The sequence below is a fragment of the Felis catus genome, chromosome B4, assembly GCF_018350175.1.
Source record: "Felis catus isolate Fca126 chromosome B4, F.catus_Fca126_mat1.0, whole genome shotgun sequence".
Classification (NCBI taxonomy): Eukaryota; Metazoa; Chordata; class Mammalia; order Carnivora; family Felidae; genus Felis; species Felis catus.
In genome coordinates this window covers 132,933,664-132,949,773 of record NC_058374.1, presented here as the reverse complement: position 1 = coordinate 132,949,773, position 16,110 = coordinate 132,933,664, and the positions used below count along the sequence as shown (strand labels likewise).

Genomic DNA, 16,110 nt, shown 5'->3' with positions numbered 1-16,110 from the left:
CGCGCCAGGCACCGTGCTGGGCGCTGGGTGCTGGGGTCCAGCGGCAAACAAGACACGCTCGGTCCGTGTGCCGCTCACCTGACGGTTCCCTGGAGGAGGCAGATGGTAGCTTCGGAATGCCACAACTAGAGAGTGACAACAAACGGAGAGGCCAAGGGGGAATCGGGGCACACTGCCCTGAGCGGGTGACGCTTAAGCCACGGTCGGAAGGACGCAGTGAAGGATTGTGCCAGGTGGAGAGGGAAGGGAAAAGCGTTTCACAAGGAAGAGCACGTGGGAAGGCCCTGAGGCCTAGAAGAACGCAGAGGGAGCAGGAAGGTGGCACCTGGTGGGCTGGGGGAGGACTTTGCTCTACTCCTCCAGGGCAGTGGGAAATAGCGAAGGGTCGTAACAGGGGCCACACGGGCAGACCAGGGGCAGCAAGTGCCTTCTGCCGCCTCGGGGTTCACGCCCACAGGGTCCCCTTCGGACTCGTATCATGTGGCCTCCATCAACCAAATGGCTCAGTCACCGGGAGCTGAGCCATGGGCCAGGGTCTCACTTAACACAGGCTTCCCAGTCCCAGCGTAGACCCGGGGCTCACACCGGACGACTCTCTGAGCCAGCCGGGCACTGAACCAACCCCCAGGTCATCACCGACTTCCAGAACGTTCGCATCAGCAGGACGCCAGGTCCTCATCGGTCCGCCCTCCGTGCCCCGACATTCCCCCAGACCCGCTATCTGAGCTCGCTCACCACCACCACGGCCTCCTATCCAGAGGAAGGTGTGGCAGGCAGGGCTCCATCAGGGAACAGCTCGGCCCCGTCACACAAAGGATATGGGTTACACACCATCTTGATGCACCAGTTCCGGGGGCTGGTGGTCTGTCGTAGGCAGAAGAAGGCAACGGGTGCCAGGTCCGGGTGAGGGACTTCAGGATCGGCTCCATCCAGGGGCTCCTCCAGGCCTGGAGGGGAGGGAGGGGGGCTCTGGGGCCCCGGCTGCTCCGTGACTCCCAGCTCAGCTGCTGGGGCTGCGGCTGCGGCAGACGAGGAGGGCGGCGAGGAGCTCTCGGCCATGTTGGCGCCGAACCAGGAGCCCTGGGGGAGGAAGAGACGTGGCACGTGGCAGGGGGTGCCTGGCACCCACTCCCCACCCCGCCTTCCCTCACGGGGGACGCAGCCCAGACAGAGCAGCCTCGGGTCCGTAGGCCCCTTGTCCTCACTCTGCCACGAGGATTAGGAAAAAGCTGAGGGCCCAGATGCACCCAAGTCAGAATCCACTCCCAGTGAGTGGTCCTGAGACAAGTCTGGTCAACTTTGCTCCGCCCCAGTTTGGGGCGATGGAAAGTAAGAAGAATAAAACCTTCCTAGAATGTAATTGCGATACTGTTGGGGTTTTTGTGGGGCTTTTTATGAGACTAGAGCTATAGATTTATGGCATCGTCGGAAACAAAGAAAATCTGCAAGGAAAAAAGGGATGTTGGTGGAAAGTCGGACATTAGTGCCAGGGTGACACGTGTTGACTAAGACAGGTTGGAGTGTCACAGGGCCAGACACCAAGGGAGTTGGGCAAGCCGGGAGGGAATCAGGGCAGCCTTCCCTGAGGCAACGACACCTCCCCTGAGACGTACAGGGGAGCTCAGAAGGGCTCTTGGTTTAATGCTCTGCTGTCACCGAGTTGAAATTCTTAATAATGGTTGGCCAGGAGCCCCCGCCTTTTCGTTCTGCAATGAGTTCCGCAAATTACATAGCTGCTCCCGACTTCGGCTCAGGGGCACTCCCACGTCGTGGTCTCGTCTGACGTCGACAACAACCCAGGGGCACTACCGTGCAGACGGAGGAACTGAGACCCAGAGAAGGAAGGGCACACGAGGCTACACGCTGACCCAAGTGTAGAAGCAGGGCACGCTTAGACGCCAGAGTCCCAGCACCCGTGCTCCAGATTTAGCGATGACTGACCATGGCCTTGCTTGGCCAATGGCGAAGGAGGAAGAACGGGCTTGCCCCCTCACCACCTGCTCTGAGAGGCCACCAGTCCCTGAATCCTCGTGCACTGGGGTCTCCCAGGCCCCAGGACCCTGACGGTGCCGGCTGGGCAGTGGGAGCTGGAGCCTAACTAAGCTCGTGGTGCTCACCGGACTACTGACCGCGGCCGCTGAGCTGCTCACGGCTGATGCGTTTGGACATTTCTCTGGCTCCCAGGGGCAACAGGCGGGAGTTGGCACCTCCCGGCCCTTTGCCCGGCTGGTCAGGGAGGCAGAGTCTTCTCCCAAGCTCCAGGCTCTGCTCTTAGTTCCAGAAAAACAGCCATGGGCCTTACATAAGCTTTCAGGCAACCTGGCCTGCCACGTGTCAACCACTGGGCTGAAAAACATCCCCCCAAGGGGTGGCTCCAGGTCTGCCCACCACAGCGCCCACCACCCCCTGCTGGCCCCTTGCTTCTGCCACATCGGACCTCCCTCCTCAGGTCCTAGAGCACCGGCTGCCTCCTCCAGACCTCTGCTCACACGGTTCCCTGTCCCTGGAACACCCTCTCCTCCAACTCCCATCCCCTGTCCCCCAGGTCCTGACGATGCATGGATCTGTCCAATAAATGTTTCCCGAGCACCTACTACGTGCAGGCACCTCACAGGCTCTGCAGCCCTGCCAGTGAGTAAGCCAGATCTGCACCAGCCTCCATTCCGCAGACACTCCAGCAAAGGAGACACACGAGTCAATTAATTTCTCTCCCTCTGGGCTCCAGAGCCCTTATCGCCACCAAACATACCGTATCATTTATGAATTTATATCTTCATGATTTAGTGCCTGTCTGCCCAACCTGAAAGAAGGCTGTAAGAGCACCCGGCACCACGGTCTGTCTCGTTCACTGCTGTATCCTCCCCCCCACCCCGCCCCACCCAGTGCCTAGAACAGTGCCTGGAACATACTAGGTGCTCAGTAAATACTCGTTGAATAAATGAATAGAATATGTGGGGAAGTAAACACACGGGGGGGGGGGGGAGGGAAGAAGGTGGGAGTGGGGAAAGTGCTTTGCCTAAGGGAAGAGACATCGAGGATTAAAAACAGGAACCGGAAGGCACCGGCGTGCGGGCGTGTGATCTGTGGGACGAGCAGTCCAGGTAGAAGGAACAGCATGTGCAGAGGCTGGGAGGCTGGAATGAGCTCAATGTGTTTAGGGAAGAGAAATGAGGCCAGTGTGGCCCAGCCGAGGGCGGGGGGGCGGGGGGGGGATGAAATTGAGTGTTTGGCAGGGACCCACTGTGAGCCCAGGCAAGGAGCTTGCGTTCTATTCCAAGTGCAACAGGAAGCCACGGAGGGTTGTACGCAGGGAGTAGTGTGCTCAGGTCTGTGTTTTTAAGCCATCCCTCTGAGGGCCGAAGGGAGAGTGGAAGAGCAGGGGTGGGGCAGGGAGGGCCAAGAAGAGGCAGGAAGGATGGGCTGGCCTGGCCTGGGATGCTGGTGGAGGTGGGAAGAGAGGGGTGGATTTGAGACATATTTTAGAGGCAGAAAAGCCTGGCCGTGCTCCGGCCCCGATGCCACCCTACCCAGCACCGCCCAAACCCCTCCCACAACCACATAGGTGCAGAGAGCCGCCGTGGCCTCGGGAACCACACGTGACTCCCCCCTCCCACCTCCTCGCTCTCAGCTCTGTCCACTTTGTCCTGACTTGCTTTTTGCCTCACTTGGTCCTGCTTAAGACTGTCACACTGTCACAGTCCTTTTTCCTCACACCTCTCCCACCTCACCATGGGACTCCCAGAGACCGCTACTCTCAAGGCCATCACCCCCAACCCACTCCCAATGCCCACCCAGCCTCCACCCTCTGACCTGCTCTCCAGGGCCCACCCAGCCTCTACCCTCTGACCTGTCACCCCCAACCCACTCCCAATGCCCACCCAGCCTCCACCCTCTGACCTGCTCTCCAGGGCCCACACAGCCTCTGCCCTCTGACCTGTCACCCCCAACCCACTCCCAATGCCCACCCAGCCTCTACCCTCTGACCTGCTCTCCAGGGCCCACCAGCCTCTACCCTCTGACCTGTCACCCCCAACCCACTCCCAATGCCCACCCAGCCTCCACCCTCTGACCCACTCCCAATGCCCACCCAGCCTCCACCCTCTGACCTGCTCTCCAGTGCCCATTCAGGGTGCCACCCTGTGACCTGCTCCGTATAGTCCCAGTTCCTTCTGCCCTGTGCCTGAAGGTCTGCTCCTGTCCCCGGCTGCCTATTCGCCTATTGCTAGAAGCTCTTGAGGGTTTGGCAGCTGTCCCCCTCCGCCCCCACCCCGCCTCCGAGCTCCAACCTGTCCGCGGACTGAGCCTCACAGACATGACAGGACTGGCTTCCGGTGACAACCCTGCTGGATTCAAACTCGAGTCCCTCTGGCCCCAGAGCTCGGGCTGCCTCCATATCCTGAGACTCTTCTCTCAAAGTACTCCCAGGGTAGGCCCGCCAGGCAGCGGTATGGTAACTGGACTGGCCTCTGTGGGCAAGTACAGTGGCAAGAGAAGAAGTCCACTGTGTCTGGAACACACGCACCCACCCCCACTCCCGACTCCACCAGCCTCTCGGGGCCTCGGCCTTTCTGTAAAGATCGGCCCTCCTCCTGCCTGCCTCAGCAGGCCTCACGTGATGTGGACGGGAAGGCTCTCTAAGCCCCGTGAAGTGGGAGTCTGAGCATGCATGAGGCCAGCTGTGCCATCCCCAGGGGCTGCCGCCCCAGTCCTCTGTCTGCCATCGCCACCATCCCACCATCACCACCACAGCATCACGGAGGCTCTGAGCCTGCTTCTGCGCCAGTCAACGAGCAAGGGGCTTTCTGTGCATCGTTTATGTCGATTTCTACGACGCCCCTTGACGTACGGCAGAGACCACCCTTATTTCTTCTTTATGGAGAAAGAAACCGGGGCCCAGAGAAGTCAAGCAGCGCCCCTGGTCACTCGGCTGGCACAAGGCAGAGTCGAGGTCCCAGTTCAGGTCTGCCGCTCCACAGCCCAAGCACCGAACCATAACGGACACCACCCTGGGACAGGGAAAAGCAGCCTGGGACCAGGTCCTCGCTCCCAACTGAGTCACCAGACAGTGCCGATATACCTGCTGCTGCAACCAAGACCCCCAGTGTAGACAGACCCTCCAAGTCTTCCCCAGTCCGTGGGGAAGCCTGCCTCCCAGCATCTTCCAACTGGCACTCCAGAGCCCTCGGAGCGTGCTGGGGAGAGGCCTTGTATCTACAGAGCTCAGAGCCCTGGTGGAAAAAGCCTTGAGGCCTAGCCTGGTCACCCCAGGCCGCGCGTGCGCGTGTGTGTACGTATGCATGCGTGTGTTTGTGTATTCACAGGCACACACAGGCAGACCATTTGTTTACCCCTTTATCGACAACCACACACATCAGCTGATGTCGCAGCTAAAAGAATAAGCAGCGACTTCATTCTGGGAATACTAGAATCTAGGAATCTCAGACTCAGAATATCTTAGAATCACCTAGAACCTTCGAGGCCCAAGGTATTAGCTACAATAACCTCAGATTCTCTAGCAAGATGTTTCAGAGCACGGGCTGGAAGCCAGGACCCGGGCTGGAGTCCCCGCTCGGACACCAATCCACCGTGGCACCGCTCAGCCCGGCAGTGGCCCTCGGTGACCCAGCTGTAAAATGAGGGTGACAACAGTCCCGTGGCACGACTGCGAGAAGGACGGGGGATGCACTGGGGCGGCACACGGCAGCCCCCGGCCACACCACCGGACACTGGGCCGGCCCACAGGGGCCCCGCAACAGTCTCCCGTGCTTGTTCGAGCCGTCGGCCGTGCAATTCCAGAACCCCGGAACTTACGAGCCCCAGGAACGCAGTGCCTGGATTTAGACTCGTATGGGCCCCAGACCCCCACACGGGGAGTCCCTGAAAAGAGCGGGAACCCCAAAGGGGCCTAGTCGGTCACCACACGCTCAGCAGCCCAAAGACCACACGCGCAACATTCACACACACACACACAGCCATGCACAACCGGGCATGTACTCTCACACTCACGCGCAGCATTTACTCACACATGCTTAGCATTTACTCACACCAACCCAAACGTGGACTTCACACACTCACCGTATTCACACAGACACACACTCACACACGAGCACGCGCGCGCGCCAATGCAGAGCCTCCATCTGGAGGCCTGTAGAAAAGCCCCTGCGAGGCTGCCTCCCAGAATCTTCCAGCCAACATGCCAGAGCCCCTGGAACCTCTGTCTGCTCCTTCTTCCGCACCACAGCCCTGCAGATGAGAGACGACAGCCCGCCCACCCCGTAGCCTCATCTGCCCCAGGCCTCTTGTCACCAGCTCCCTCAACCACTCCCTGGGCGACAATTTCCAGATCATCTGCTCCTTGGGACCCATCCCCCGTCAGACTTATGTTTGCCCACTTTCCCCTGCAAGGGACGAACCAAAAAACCCAGAGTAGAGCAGAGAGGGCACCTGATCCTGCAGTGGGGCCCTCTCTCGATGCAGCCTGGGAGCCCCAGAGCCTGACTGGCAACCCAGTCAGACGGGGGCATCTCTGGTGCATGTGGTCCACTGGTCTCCTCAGATCTTCTTCAGGGGAACCGCGGCCAAGGCACGTCTCCTCTAGCCTCAAGATGAATGGCTCCAGGACGGCCCCCAAGTGCAAGACCTGACACGGAACTTGCTCTGGTCTGGCCAGCTGAGCCTGCACACGCCGCAATCATGTTGGTCCCGTCACCAAAATCAACAGCTGGGCCTCTTAGCTCTGCGGCGTTCAATGAACTGAATCAGACCGCCCTCCCGTGGGCAGCTAACAAGAGTCATAGCCAACGCTGTTTGTTGAGCACTTACTGTATGCCAGGCACCCGGTTACGATCCAGCGAGGTGTTTTTGTTCTCTCCACTAGCTAGGTAAGGAAACTGAGGCACAGAGTCTAAGGGATGTCCCCAGGGTCAAGAGCTACTGAGTGAAAGGATTTGGATCTGGAAGGCCCAAATCCATGTTACCAGTAAAAGGTCATCCAGGCAGGCCAGGCAGTGGACAGGACATAGCAGCCCGCCAACGCCCCCCCCCCACTACCTGTCCACACGTCTGTCACTAGACACTGTCACTTGTTTGTCAGCTATCAGCCTTATGGCAAGTGCCAGCAAGTGAAGCTGTATTTGAATCTCCATCCGTGTGTTTGAACATTTCCCAGCAGGCGACCCTGCTGATCATTTTTTTCTCCTTCTGCAGTAATTAGGGCCTTGGGTCTTACTTCAGCTAAAAAACCGAGGGTGAATGTGGTCCCTGGAGACAGGGAGGCTGTTCTACTAGGAAGAGCACTGGATCAGGAGTCTCAGGACCCAGGCTCGGGTCCCAGCTCTACTCTTGTTACAACACACAGTCTCCCCAAGCTCCATTTCCTCTTGTATAAAATGCAAAACGTGATTCCTTCTCTACCTCACTAAAGGGACAGCAAATGGGGAAGGAGGACAGCGTGTGGCCCCACGCTAGGCACAGCAGAGACACTCCTAAGCCTCACAAAAACCCTTTAAGGTGATGGGTACTGTCCCACTTGTACAAGAAGCTGATTCCCCCGTGATGCTAAGTGCCTTGCCCCTCTGGGCCAACCCCATGACTGTGAACTTGCTCGTGTCTCTCCCCCTTCGCGCCCGCCCCCACCCGAGGACAAGAGCCGAGTGATCCAGGGAGGAGGCCTAAGTCCCTGGACCGACAGGGAGCTGCCTATGGCCCTCACTGCTCATCAGGGTCAGCAGTCAGTGGCAAGGAGAGAGAAAAGCCTGACATTCTTCTTAAAATGCATCACCATCAGTGGAGACGCCTGGGTGGCTCGGTCGATTAAGCATCCAACTCTTGATCTTGTCGTGATCTCACGGTTCGTGAGGTCGAGCCCCACGTCGGGCTCTGCACTGACAGCGTGGAGCCTGCTTGGGATTCTCTTTCTCCCTCTCTCTCTGCCCCTCCACTGCGTGTGCTCTCTCTCTCTCTCAAAATAAATAAACTTTAACAAATGCATCATCAGTGAGACCATCATGGCCAGAGTGCAGGAAAAGGGGGAGCTGGCAGAGGCAGGGCATCTGCGATGAAGGGGAAGGTCCGTGAGGCAGGTTCAGGTCTGTGCCAAATTCCAGCCCCAAAAGACCATGGCCTCCATCCTGGAGAAACTACTTCCCTCTTATCCTCTCCTGCCCAACGAGCCTCTGAAGCCCCCCACACTTGTTCAAGGACATCCAAACACCTTGTGCTTTCAAGCCCTCCACAATCTGCGCCGCCTACGTACCAAACACAGCCTTGTTCTCCCCTCCAAGGGCACAAGAGAAAACCAGGCCCTGTAGCCATATGCCCACACAGCACCTGGCACAGGGGAGGCCCCAGGCCCCCTCTCGGGGGCACAGAAGCTCCAAGAGGGCAGGTTTTGTCTGCTCCCTTTTGTTCACTGCTAGGTCCCCCAGTAACCAGAACAGGGTTTGGCACATAGTAGGTGCTTAATAAATACAAGAGAGAAAAGGAAATCTGATTTGTTTTCTTCCTGCCTTACACTGGCAGCCGTGAGGAAGAGAGACTCAGCCCACATCTTCCTGGATATCAGGATCCACAGGCCCACGGACCTACAGACCCACGAGTCCAAAAATCCACATATCCACAGATTCACAGACACATACACCCACAGGTTTACGGATCCTCAGACCCAGGGACCTACAGCCCCACAGACCCACACACACACGCAGTTACCGAGATCCATAGACCACGGATCACGGAGCATGAACACAGACCACACACCCACACCTCCCTGGACTGTGGGCGCAAGGGTTGAGGGCACAAGGCAAGAGCAGATCTCGGGAACATGTGTGTGGAAGAAAACATTCTGCGGAAAAGAAGTGGAGGGAGGGAAGGGGTCTGAAAGGAGCAGTGGGGGAGGGAGGACAAGAAAGGAAACAGGAAGGAGGACAAGAGATGGAGAGGAGGGAAGGAGGACCGTGCAGCCCGGTGGGGTCTCCCTGGACCCCCACACCCAGCCTGGCATCCCATCTTTCCAGACGTGGCGTTTCAGCACCCTGAGCTGGGGGCTGGGCACTCAGAGAACAAGGCAGCGGAGGGGAGCCTCACAAGAGCCTGTTTGTTACCTTGGAAAGCACTCAGAAGCTGCCTGGGGGCGGGAGCCCTTCCAGGGTGGGGGAGAGCCGAGTGGTATCCAGAAACAGACTTTCCTGGGAGGGCTGAGGCCCAGGGGAGTCCCACTTGGGGTGCGAGGTGAGGGTGGCAGAAACGGCAGCGCAGGGGGCATGACAAAGGGGACGGGGAGAGTCACAGGTAGCGACGCCCAGCGCTGAGGGTGTGGCGCTGGGTCCAGGACACGGAGGAGCTACGATCACAGCGGTCCCTAAGACGGCTTGGCCTGGCCGTGGGCTGTCCGGGGGAGGCCATCTGGCGCCGGTGACAGTGAGAGAAGAGCCGTTCTCACGGCAACCTCTGCCCCCACCTCCGCACCCAAGGTCAAGGGGAGTCAGGGCACAGGGACTCAGGAACTGCTGCGTGATGCCCCCTGGTGGGCCTAGAAGACACCCTCTCAGAAGCACCCCGAATGAGGTAGACAGGAAAGGGATTGGGGGGGTGGTACTTCTGCCAGGCCTGCAGCCCCTCCCCAGAGCTGACCCTCCTGGTGCCCAGGGGCAGGGCTGGGTTGCTCTGAGCAGCTGGGGAGGGAGGGCAGCACCGCCAGGGCGCACGGGGCTTCATGAATTTGGTGTCAGACGAGCTCAGCCCCACCCCCCCCAGGACGTGCTCCTCCCTCCTCCCTTTCCTCCCCACCCCCCCCACCCCCCGCTGCAGCCTCAGAATTGGTCCCCACTCAGTGTCGCCCTACCCTGTCACCCACGGGCATCCCCTCCCTCTGGCTCAGCCTTGACGGTAGAGGCAGCAAGGGAGGTAGCTAGACTCCCCACCCTGTCCCCAGCCCAGCCTGGGTCCTGGAGTCTGAACAAAAAGTTTATCCTGAAGGGTGGACAAGAGTTTCCAGAGCCAGTCCTTGGTGCTGAGGGGAAATACTGATCCAAGAGGTGACCTGACAGCGTGAGCAGGGCACGGGGACTGCAGTCTTGGGAAGCAGGCCTGATCTCCTCAGCCAGACCCTTTCCCACGGGCCCAGCCCATGGACACCACATCCCTGTCTGCACGGCATCCTAGCTCCCAGGTGGTGGCCGTTATCTGCCGGGCAAATCCTCAGGGCGGTGGGAGACGGAAGGATAGACTGGGTCCCTGCTCAGGCCACCCTGAGCACTCCAGCCTTAGGACATTCCTCACATGGCGTGTCAGACCCCATCACACCATAGAGGCAAGAGACGCAAGCAAGCTTTCTCGCTCTCTCTCAATCTCTCTCTCTCTCTCTCTCTCTCTCTCTCTCTCTCTCACACACACACACACACACACACACACACACACACACACACACACACACACCTAGACCCAGAACCCAGACTCCCAGGGCCAGAATCTAGCTCAGGGGTCTCCCCACATGCCAACCTAACCCACAGCTCAAAACCCCCAGGACCCTGAAGGAAGAGAAACACACAAGCTGTGTTGTGATGATGCCTCAGCCTGGGCCCATCCGAAAGCCCCCTCCCCCAGGCATCATGCCCCCCCAGGAGGCCTTCCCACCCCCTGCCAAGGCCTCTTGGCCCCCACATCCTCCACACACACCAGCCAGCAGACAATTAAAACCCAATCATCATAAACACTCATTATATAACCAGCCCCAACCTGCTGAGGATTCCTTTTACCCCCAAGAGTCCCCGCTCCAACCCCTGGCCTGGCTTCATGCAATGAAGCCTTGAGTAGCCCCCTGGGGGAGTGCTGCCCTGGGAGGGGGCCCACTACCACCTTGGCCTCCGGGAAAGTTAACGCCTGCCTGGGATTCCCCCACTCAATCCCCCTCCTGCTACTCTCCCTCTGCCAATACTCCCAGCTCAGCCCTCTGGACACTGACACCAGCTCTGGTCCAGCTGGTTGCAGAGCCGCAGCGACCGAGGGGCCGCGGGACAGACAGACACAGACCGCCGCCACCCCCCACCCCCAACCCCGCGGCCGGCAGCCTGACTTGTTGAATAAATTTCTGCAGCGCTGGCTCAGCCGGCTTCAGCATTGGCACCGAGAGAACTTTCGTGGCCTTGGAGAAGGAACCGGTCAAAGTTTCCCGTCCTTCCTCCCAAGGCACCTGCCCGAAAGCACGGGATGGGGGCCGACCTGATGGGCACGCGTGTGTCCGGGGAGGGGGGGGGGACCGGTCCCCAGAAATAAACAAACGCCTCAGTAAAGAAAGCACCCGACGCGCCAAGAAACTGGCCTCGGAGCGGAGCCCTCCCTCCCCTCCCCCCACCGCCACCTACCTTGGCATGGACTTGGCAGGGCAGCGGGGGGTCGTCCAGGTTAGAGGCGCGGGGACGCCGCGTGCCCCCCCGAAGCCGGAATTCGAGGGGGACCCCCGGCCCCGCCAGCCGCTCCCCCCCCACCCCGCCAATTCAGGATCAGCTGAGCCCCTGGGGCGCGAGGGGCGGCGGGCGGTGGGCGGCGGGCCCCGGGGCCCGGGCCATGGCGGGAGGAGACGGCGCGCGGCGGGAGGGGCGGCGAGGAGCCGGCAGCGCGGACGAGCGGCGGACCGCGCCGGAGTTGGAGCGCGCGGCGGGCGGCGGGGCGGGCGAGAGCGCGGCGCTCCGGGGCCGGGGCCGGGGGCGGGGGCGCCGCGGGGACCGAGCGGCGGGCAAGTGCCCGGGGAGGATCGCGGCGGCGGCGGCGGCAGCGGCGCGGGGTCCGGGCTCGTCCCTCGCCCGCCTCGGCTCGGCTCGCGCCTCCGGCCCCGGGCTCGAGGCGCGGGGTCTGCGCGCGGCGGGGGCTGCGGAGGAGCCCGAGCGCCCGGCGGTGCGGGGACGTGCGGCGGCGGCGAGACCGAGCCGCGCCGCGTGCGAGGCAAAGCCGTCCTTATACTGACACCAAATGTCTTCGGGGAAAGCTGCAGGCGCGGGACGTTGGAGGGGGGAGGCGTGGAGGCGACAGACAGACTCCCGGCGGCGGCTCGGTGAGCTCCCACCCCTCCCCGGAGGGGCAGGACGCCCCGAGCCTGGCGGCCACCCCCTTAAAATTCGGGGTCGTGCCTGGGGGGAGGGTCCTATCATGGGGGCTGCGTCATGCGTAAAAAGGGAGGGACCCCATTACTGACCACCCTCGTGTCCCAGGTGCCTGCTTGGCCACGTAACACTTCGGATTCTCACCGAGATACTGGGAGATTGGGGGAGAGGGGCGCCCCCACCGCCCAAGAGAGGCGCTGCCCATCTGAAGCCACCGGTTCTTAAATGGTGGAGCAGGCGACGATTCAACTCCAAAGGTGGCTCCTCTGCCCGGCCAGCTTCCCGCTTCTCATCCACATCCGTGCTTCCTTCCAACCTTCAGGGCTTGACTGAAAGGCCACCGCCTCCAGGAAGGCTTCTGAGAGGGCTCCGAAGTAGAACAGACGCTTCTTTCTCCAGCTACCAATGCCCCTAGCCTCTCCACTTCCCCTGGGCAGCCTGGGCCACAGGAGCCTGAGGGATGAGAGGCTCTCAACTCAGCCCTCTCCACCCCTACCTCCTCTGCTTGGAAAATGGGGGCTCAGGGAGGGGAGATGGTTCCTGCACTGGGCTGAGCCTGGGGATGGTTGCGGATACTGAGGTCTGTTCTGGGGCCATCTGCTCTGCAGATGGGCAGAGCTGTGGAGGAAGGAGCACTCATGTTTGATCCTGGTTCTGTGGCTTCCAGCCTGAGGACCTTGGGCAAGTCCTTTAAAGTCTCTGAGCCTCAGATTCCTCATCTGTGAAATGGAAATAAAAGTTCACACCTTGCAGAATGAGAACAGTCTAGAAAGGGCTTAGCACCATCGTGCCTGGCAAATAGTAGGTGCTCAACAAATATTCAACCCTTCCTACCCTTAAATCTGTCCAGGGAGGGGCACCTGGGTGGCTCAGTCGCTTAAGCATCCGCCTTCGGCTCAGGTCACGATCCCGTGGTTCAAGAGTTCAAGTCCCGCGTCCGGCTCTGTGCTGACAACTCAGAGCCTGGAGCTGCTTCAGATTCTGTGTCTCCCTCTCTCTCTCTGTCTCTCTGCCCCTCCCCTGCTCATGTTCTGTCTCTCTCTCTCAAAAATAAATAAACATTAAATTTAAAAAAAAAAAATCTGTCCAGGGAGACAAGACAAACCTTTGTCACCAGACCACAATGAAAGGTCATGTAAGCACACCTAGGCTAGGAGGTATCTCGAGATATGAAGTAAGCCGGCCACCAGGTGTCCATTTGTGGAGTGGGTTTATTTCAGAAGGGAGCGGGCTTCAGATCAGGAGTTTTCAACGGACGGCCTCACCAGAGGCAAGAGGCCCACACCTCGCTTTAAATGCTCCTGTGGGATTGAGATAAGAGGAGAGGTGATGGGTGGAGAAATGGCCTCGAGGAGGAAGACAGGACATAAGCCAAGGCATGGAAGCAGAAATAAGGTGGCTGGGGCAGGCACTCCATGCCCTGACCGGCTGCGGGCTCAGCTGGAAAGCCCCAGGCCCAGGAGAGTGACAGCAATCAGACAGGAAGTCAGGGAGAAGCCACCAGACACTGCTCACTTTCTCTCCGGTGTCCTCTGGCAACATGTTCATGAAGTTCAAAAGACTGGACAGGACCTTGAGAAGCCACCAGATAGCGAATTCTCAGGACTGGGTCTTTTCGGCTCCAAAGCGGCCGCCCGGCCCCTGCTTGCATCCCTGGGGTGACGCCGACCTCACCACTCCTCTGGGCTGCTGTTTTGCTCTCTGGGCATCTCTGATCATTCAAAGTTCTTTTTCATACGTAAGCGGAAATTTGCCTCCCTCCACGGTTCTAGTGCATTCCCCATCCCAGCAGGACTAATTACCCCCTCCCCAGCCACCCTCAAGCATCCACACTGGCGAGAGGTACTGTTTATGTCCACCCTCAATACTTTATGCTTTCATTACCCATTCTTCCTTTCTTCTGCCCTAAGCACAGGGGTGGGCTCTGTGCACAGGGAGGCCGCAGAGGGTCATAGAAGAAGTGGGGATACGGGGCGACCCTTGAACCTACTGGGGGATGGGGTTGCAACTCCAGGTCTCGGCAAGAGGCAAGGCTGCGGCAGTCCCTCCCAGAGGCCCTCGCTGGCTGCGGGAGCTTCATTTATTCATTATTGCTATTTATATTGTGCCTGGTATTTGCAGAAGGCTGCAGCAGCCGCACACAGTCATTAGGCCCTGCCATGCCCTGGGAACGGGGGCCTACCAGGAGGTAAGTGAGATGCACCCTGGCCCGGAGTCCCCTCGGTACACCTGCCTGAGCTGACAGCCGGGCCAGGCTCCCTCTCCACTCCCCCAGCGACCAAAGCCCAACCAGGCCCCCCACTCCCTACTCCCAGAGCATCCCAGGCTCACTCCTGTCCCCTAGAGAACTTTCTAGCAATTGAAGTGGCTAGAAGGGTAAGGAGAATCTATTAATGGGGATAAGCAAGCTGGGGCTGAAGGAAACTGGGGCAGAATTCCTGCTCCAGGACATGAGACGGAGTCCCTTCCAGAACTAAAGATCCTAAACACACAGAGATAAAGATTCCGATACCCTCGAAATCCACACTGATTTATTTCTCAAACACAAAGCATTTATCTGCGCCAGGCCCTCATTTAAGCCCTTGACAAATATTAACGCATTTAATCCTTTCCACAATCTTGTAAATCGTCACTACCGTTTTACCGAGGAGGAGCCGTTGGCACAGAGAAGTTAGGTAACTTGCTCAAGATCACACAGCTAATAAATGGCAAAGCTGGTATCTGAATTCAGGACGTCTGGCTCCAGAATCTGTGCTCTTAACTAGGATTCTGGATTCCGAGATTCAAAAACTCTGAGAGTTAAAGTTTCCAGGATCCCACACTGGCAAAGTGGCCCCCACCTACCAGAGCAGAACCTGGCCCATGATACCCTCACATAGGCAGGCCGCCCTGTCCCCCTTTAGAACACATTCCCCCTGGGGCATGGGAAGGGACTGCTCTCAGCGCCAAGCAGCATCCTGAACACCTAAGAATCAGGCCCCAGGAGCAGCCCACTGTGATAGGAAAAAACCAATGGCCGAAAATGAACTTCAACATCCCGAAAGCCTTCATTAAGCATCTACTGGGTACCAGGCCTCTGCCAGGGCCAGAGCATGTTATGCGATGAAAGGTCTGGAAGTGCTGTGGTGACACAGGGAGGGATTTGGAGGGTGGGCCAAGAGGATACAGAGGAATGGGTTCCGAGAGGCCAAGGTGCCCTCCAAGCCCAGTCTAGGGGTTGAGGCTGGATCAGTAGAGGAAGTTTCAGAGAGAAAGTGTGGAGCGTGAAGGGAGAGAAAAGGAGGGACAGCAAAACGGAGGAGACAGGGTCACGTGGAGGGGGAGCACCCCCAGAGAGTCATGGAGGACCTGATGTGAGTAGCTTGTGTGGCTGTGGCACCGGTTCCCCTCCCTCTGCAAGTCTCCTGGAAAGTCAGCTAGATGCACACGGGCCTCGTGCAAGTGCATGTCTGGTGTGTGTGGATGTCAAGTCGGAGCTGACATGGCTGACCGGGCCTGGGACCAGCCAATCCATCCCCCAACTGGACTAAGCTGGCGGGAGGTCAAAGCCAGAGAGGACCAGGAGGATGCTAGCATCCCCCACCCTCCCTGGGGTCACTGTGGCCACAGGACTCCTGCCCAGGCAGGAAGGGTGAGGTTGTGGCATTTTACCTAGATAAGGAGCAGGGGGATCCCTCCTCCCCACTGACGGGTGCCCATTTACTCCGTTAGCCCACTTAACCCTGGCAACAGTTCTGGGTGAGAGGTATCATGAAGCTCACTTTATAGATGGAAGAACGCAAATCTGGAGAAATTAAGTAAATTATCCAGGGTCACGCAGCTAATGAGGGGCAGAAGCAGGATTCCACGCCAGAGTGAGCCTGTGTGTATGTGTGTGTGTGTGTGAGACAGAGACAGAGACAGAGGTCCTTCTCCCACCTGCCCAGGAAGGAGGCTGGAGACAGAGGGAGAAGGGACAGATTACAGGATCCTCAGGTTCCTGCCGGGCGGCAAGTCCCTGACTCTCAGCCAAAGGCGG

At 59.2% G+C, this 16,110-nt stretch overlaps 1 protein-coding gene across 4 annotated transcripts in view; it reads right to left on the bottom strand.

The window, feature by feature from the left end:
* The window catches only part of CACNA1I (calcium voltage-gated channel subunit alpha1 I), a 137,495-nt gene that overhangs the window by 102,305 nt on the left and 19,080 nt on the right, over positions 1-16,110 (bottom strand). For 2 of the 4 annotated variants that reach the window (XM_023257494.2, XM_023257495.2), the window contains exons 1-2: positions 11,358-11,505; positions 821-1,080 (exon numbers count right to left, since the gene is read on the bottom strand). In XM_023257494.2, coding sequence (XP_023113262.2) covers positions 821-1,059 — 239 coding nt within the window. In that variant the 5' untranslated portion in view covers positions 1,060-1,080; positions 11,358-11,505. Of the gene's footprint in view, positions 1-820; positions 1,081-11,357; positions 11,506-16,110 lie in introns of those variants that run through there. The other 2 variants (XM_045062392.1, XM_045062391.1) reach the window with 1 other exon arrangement.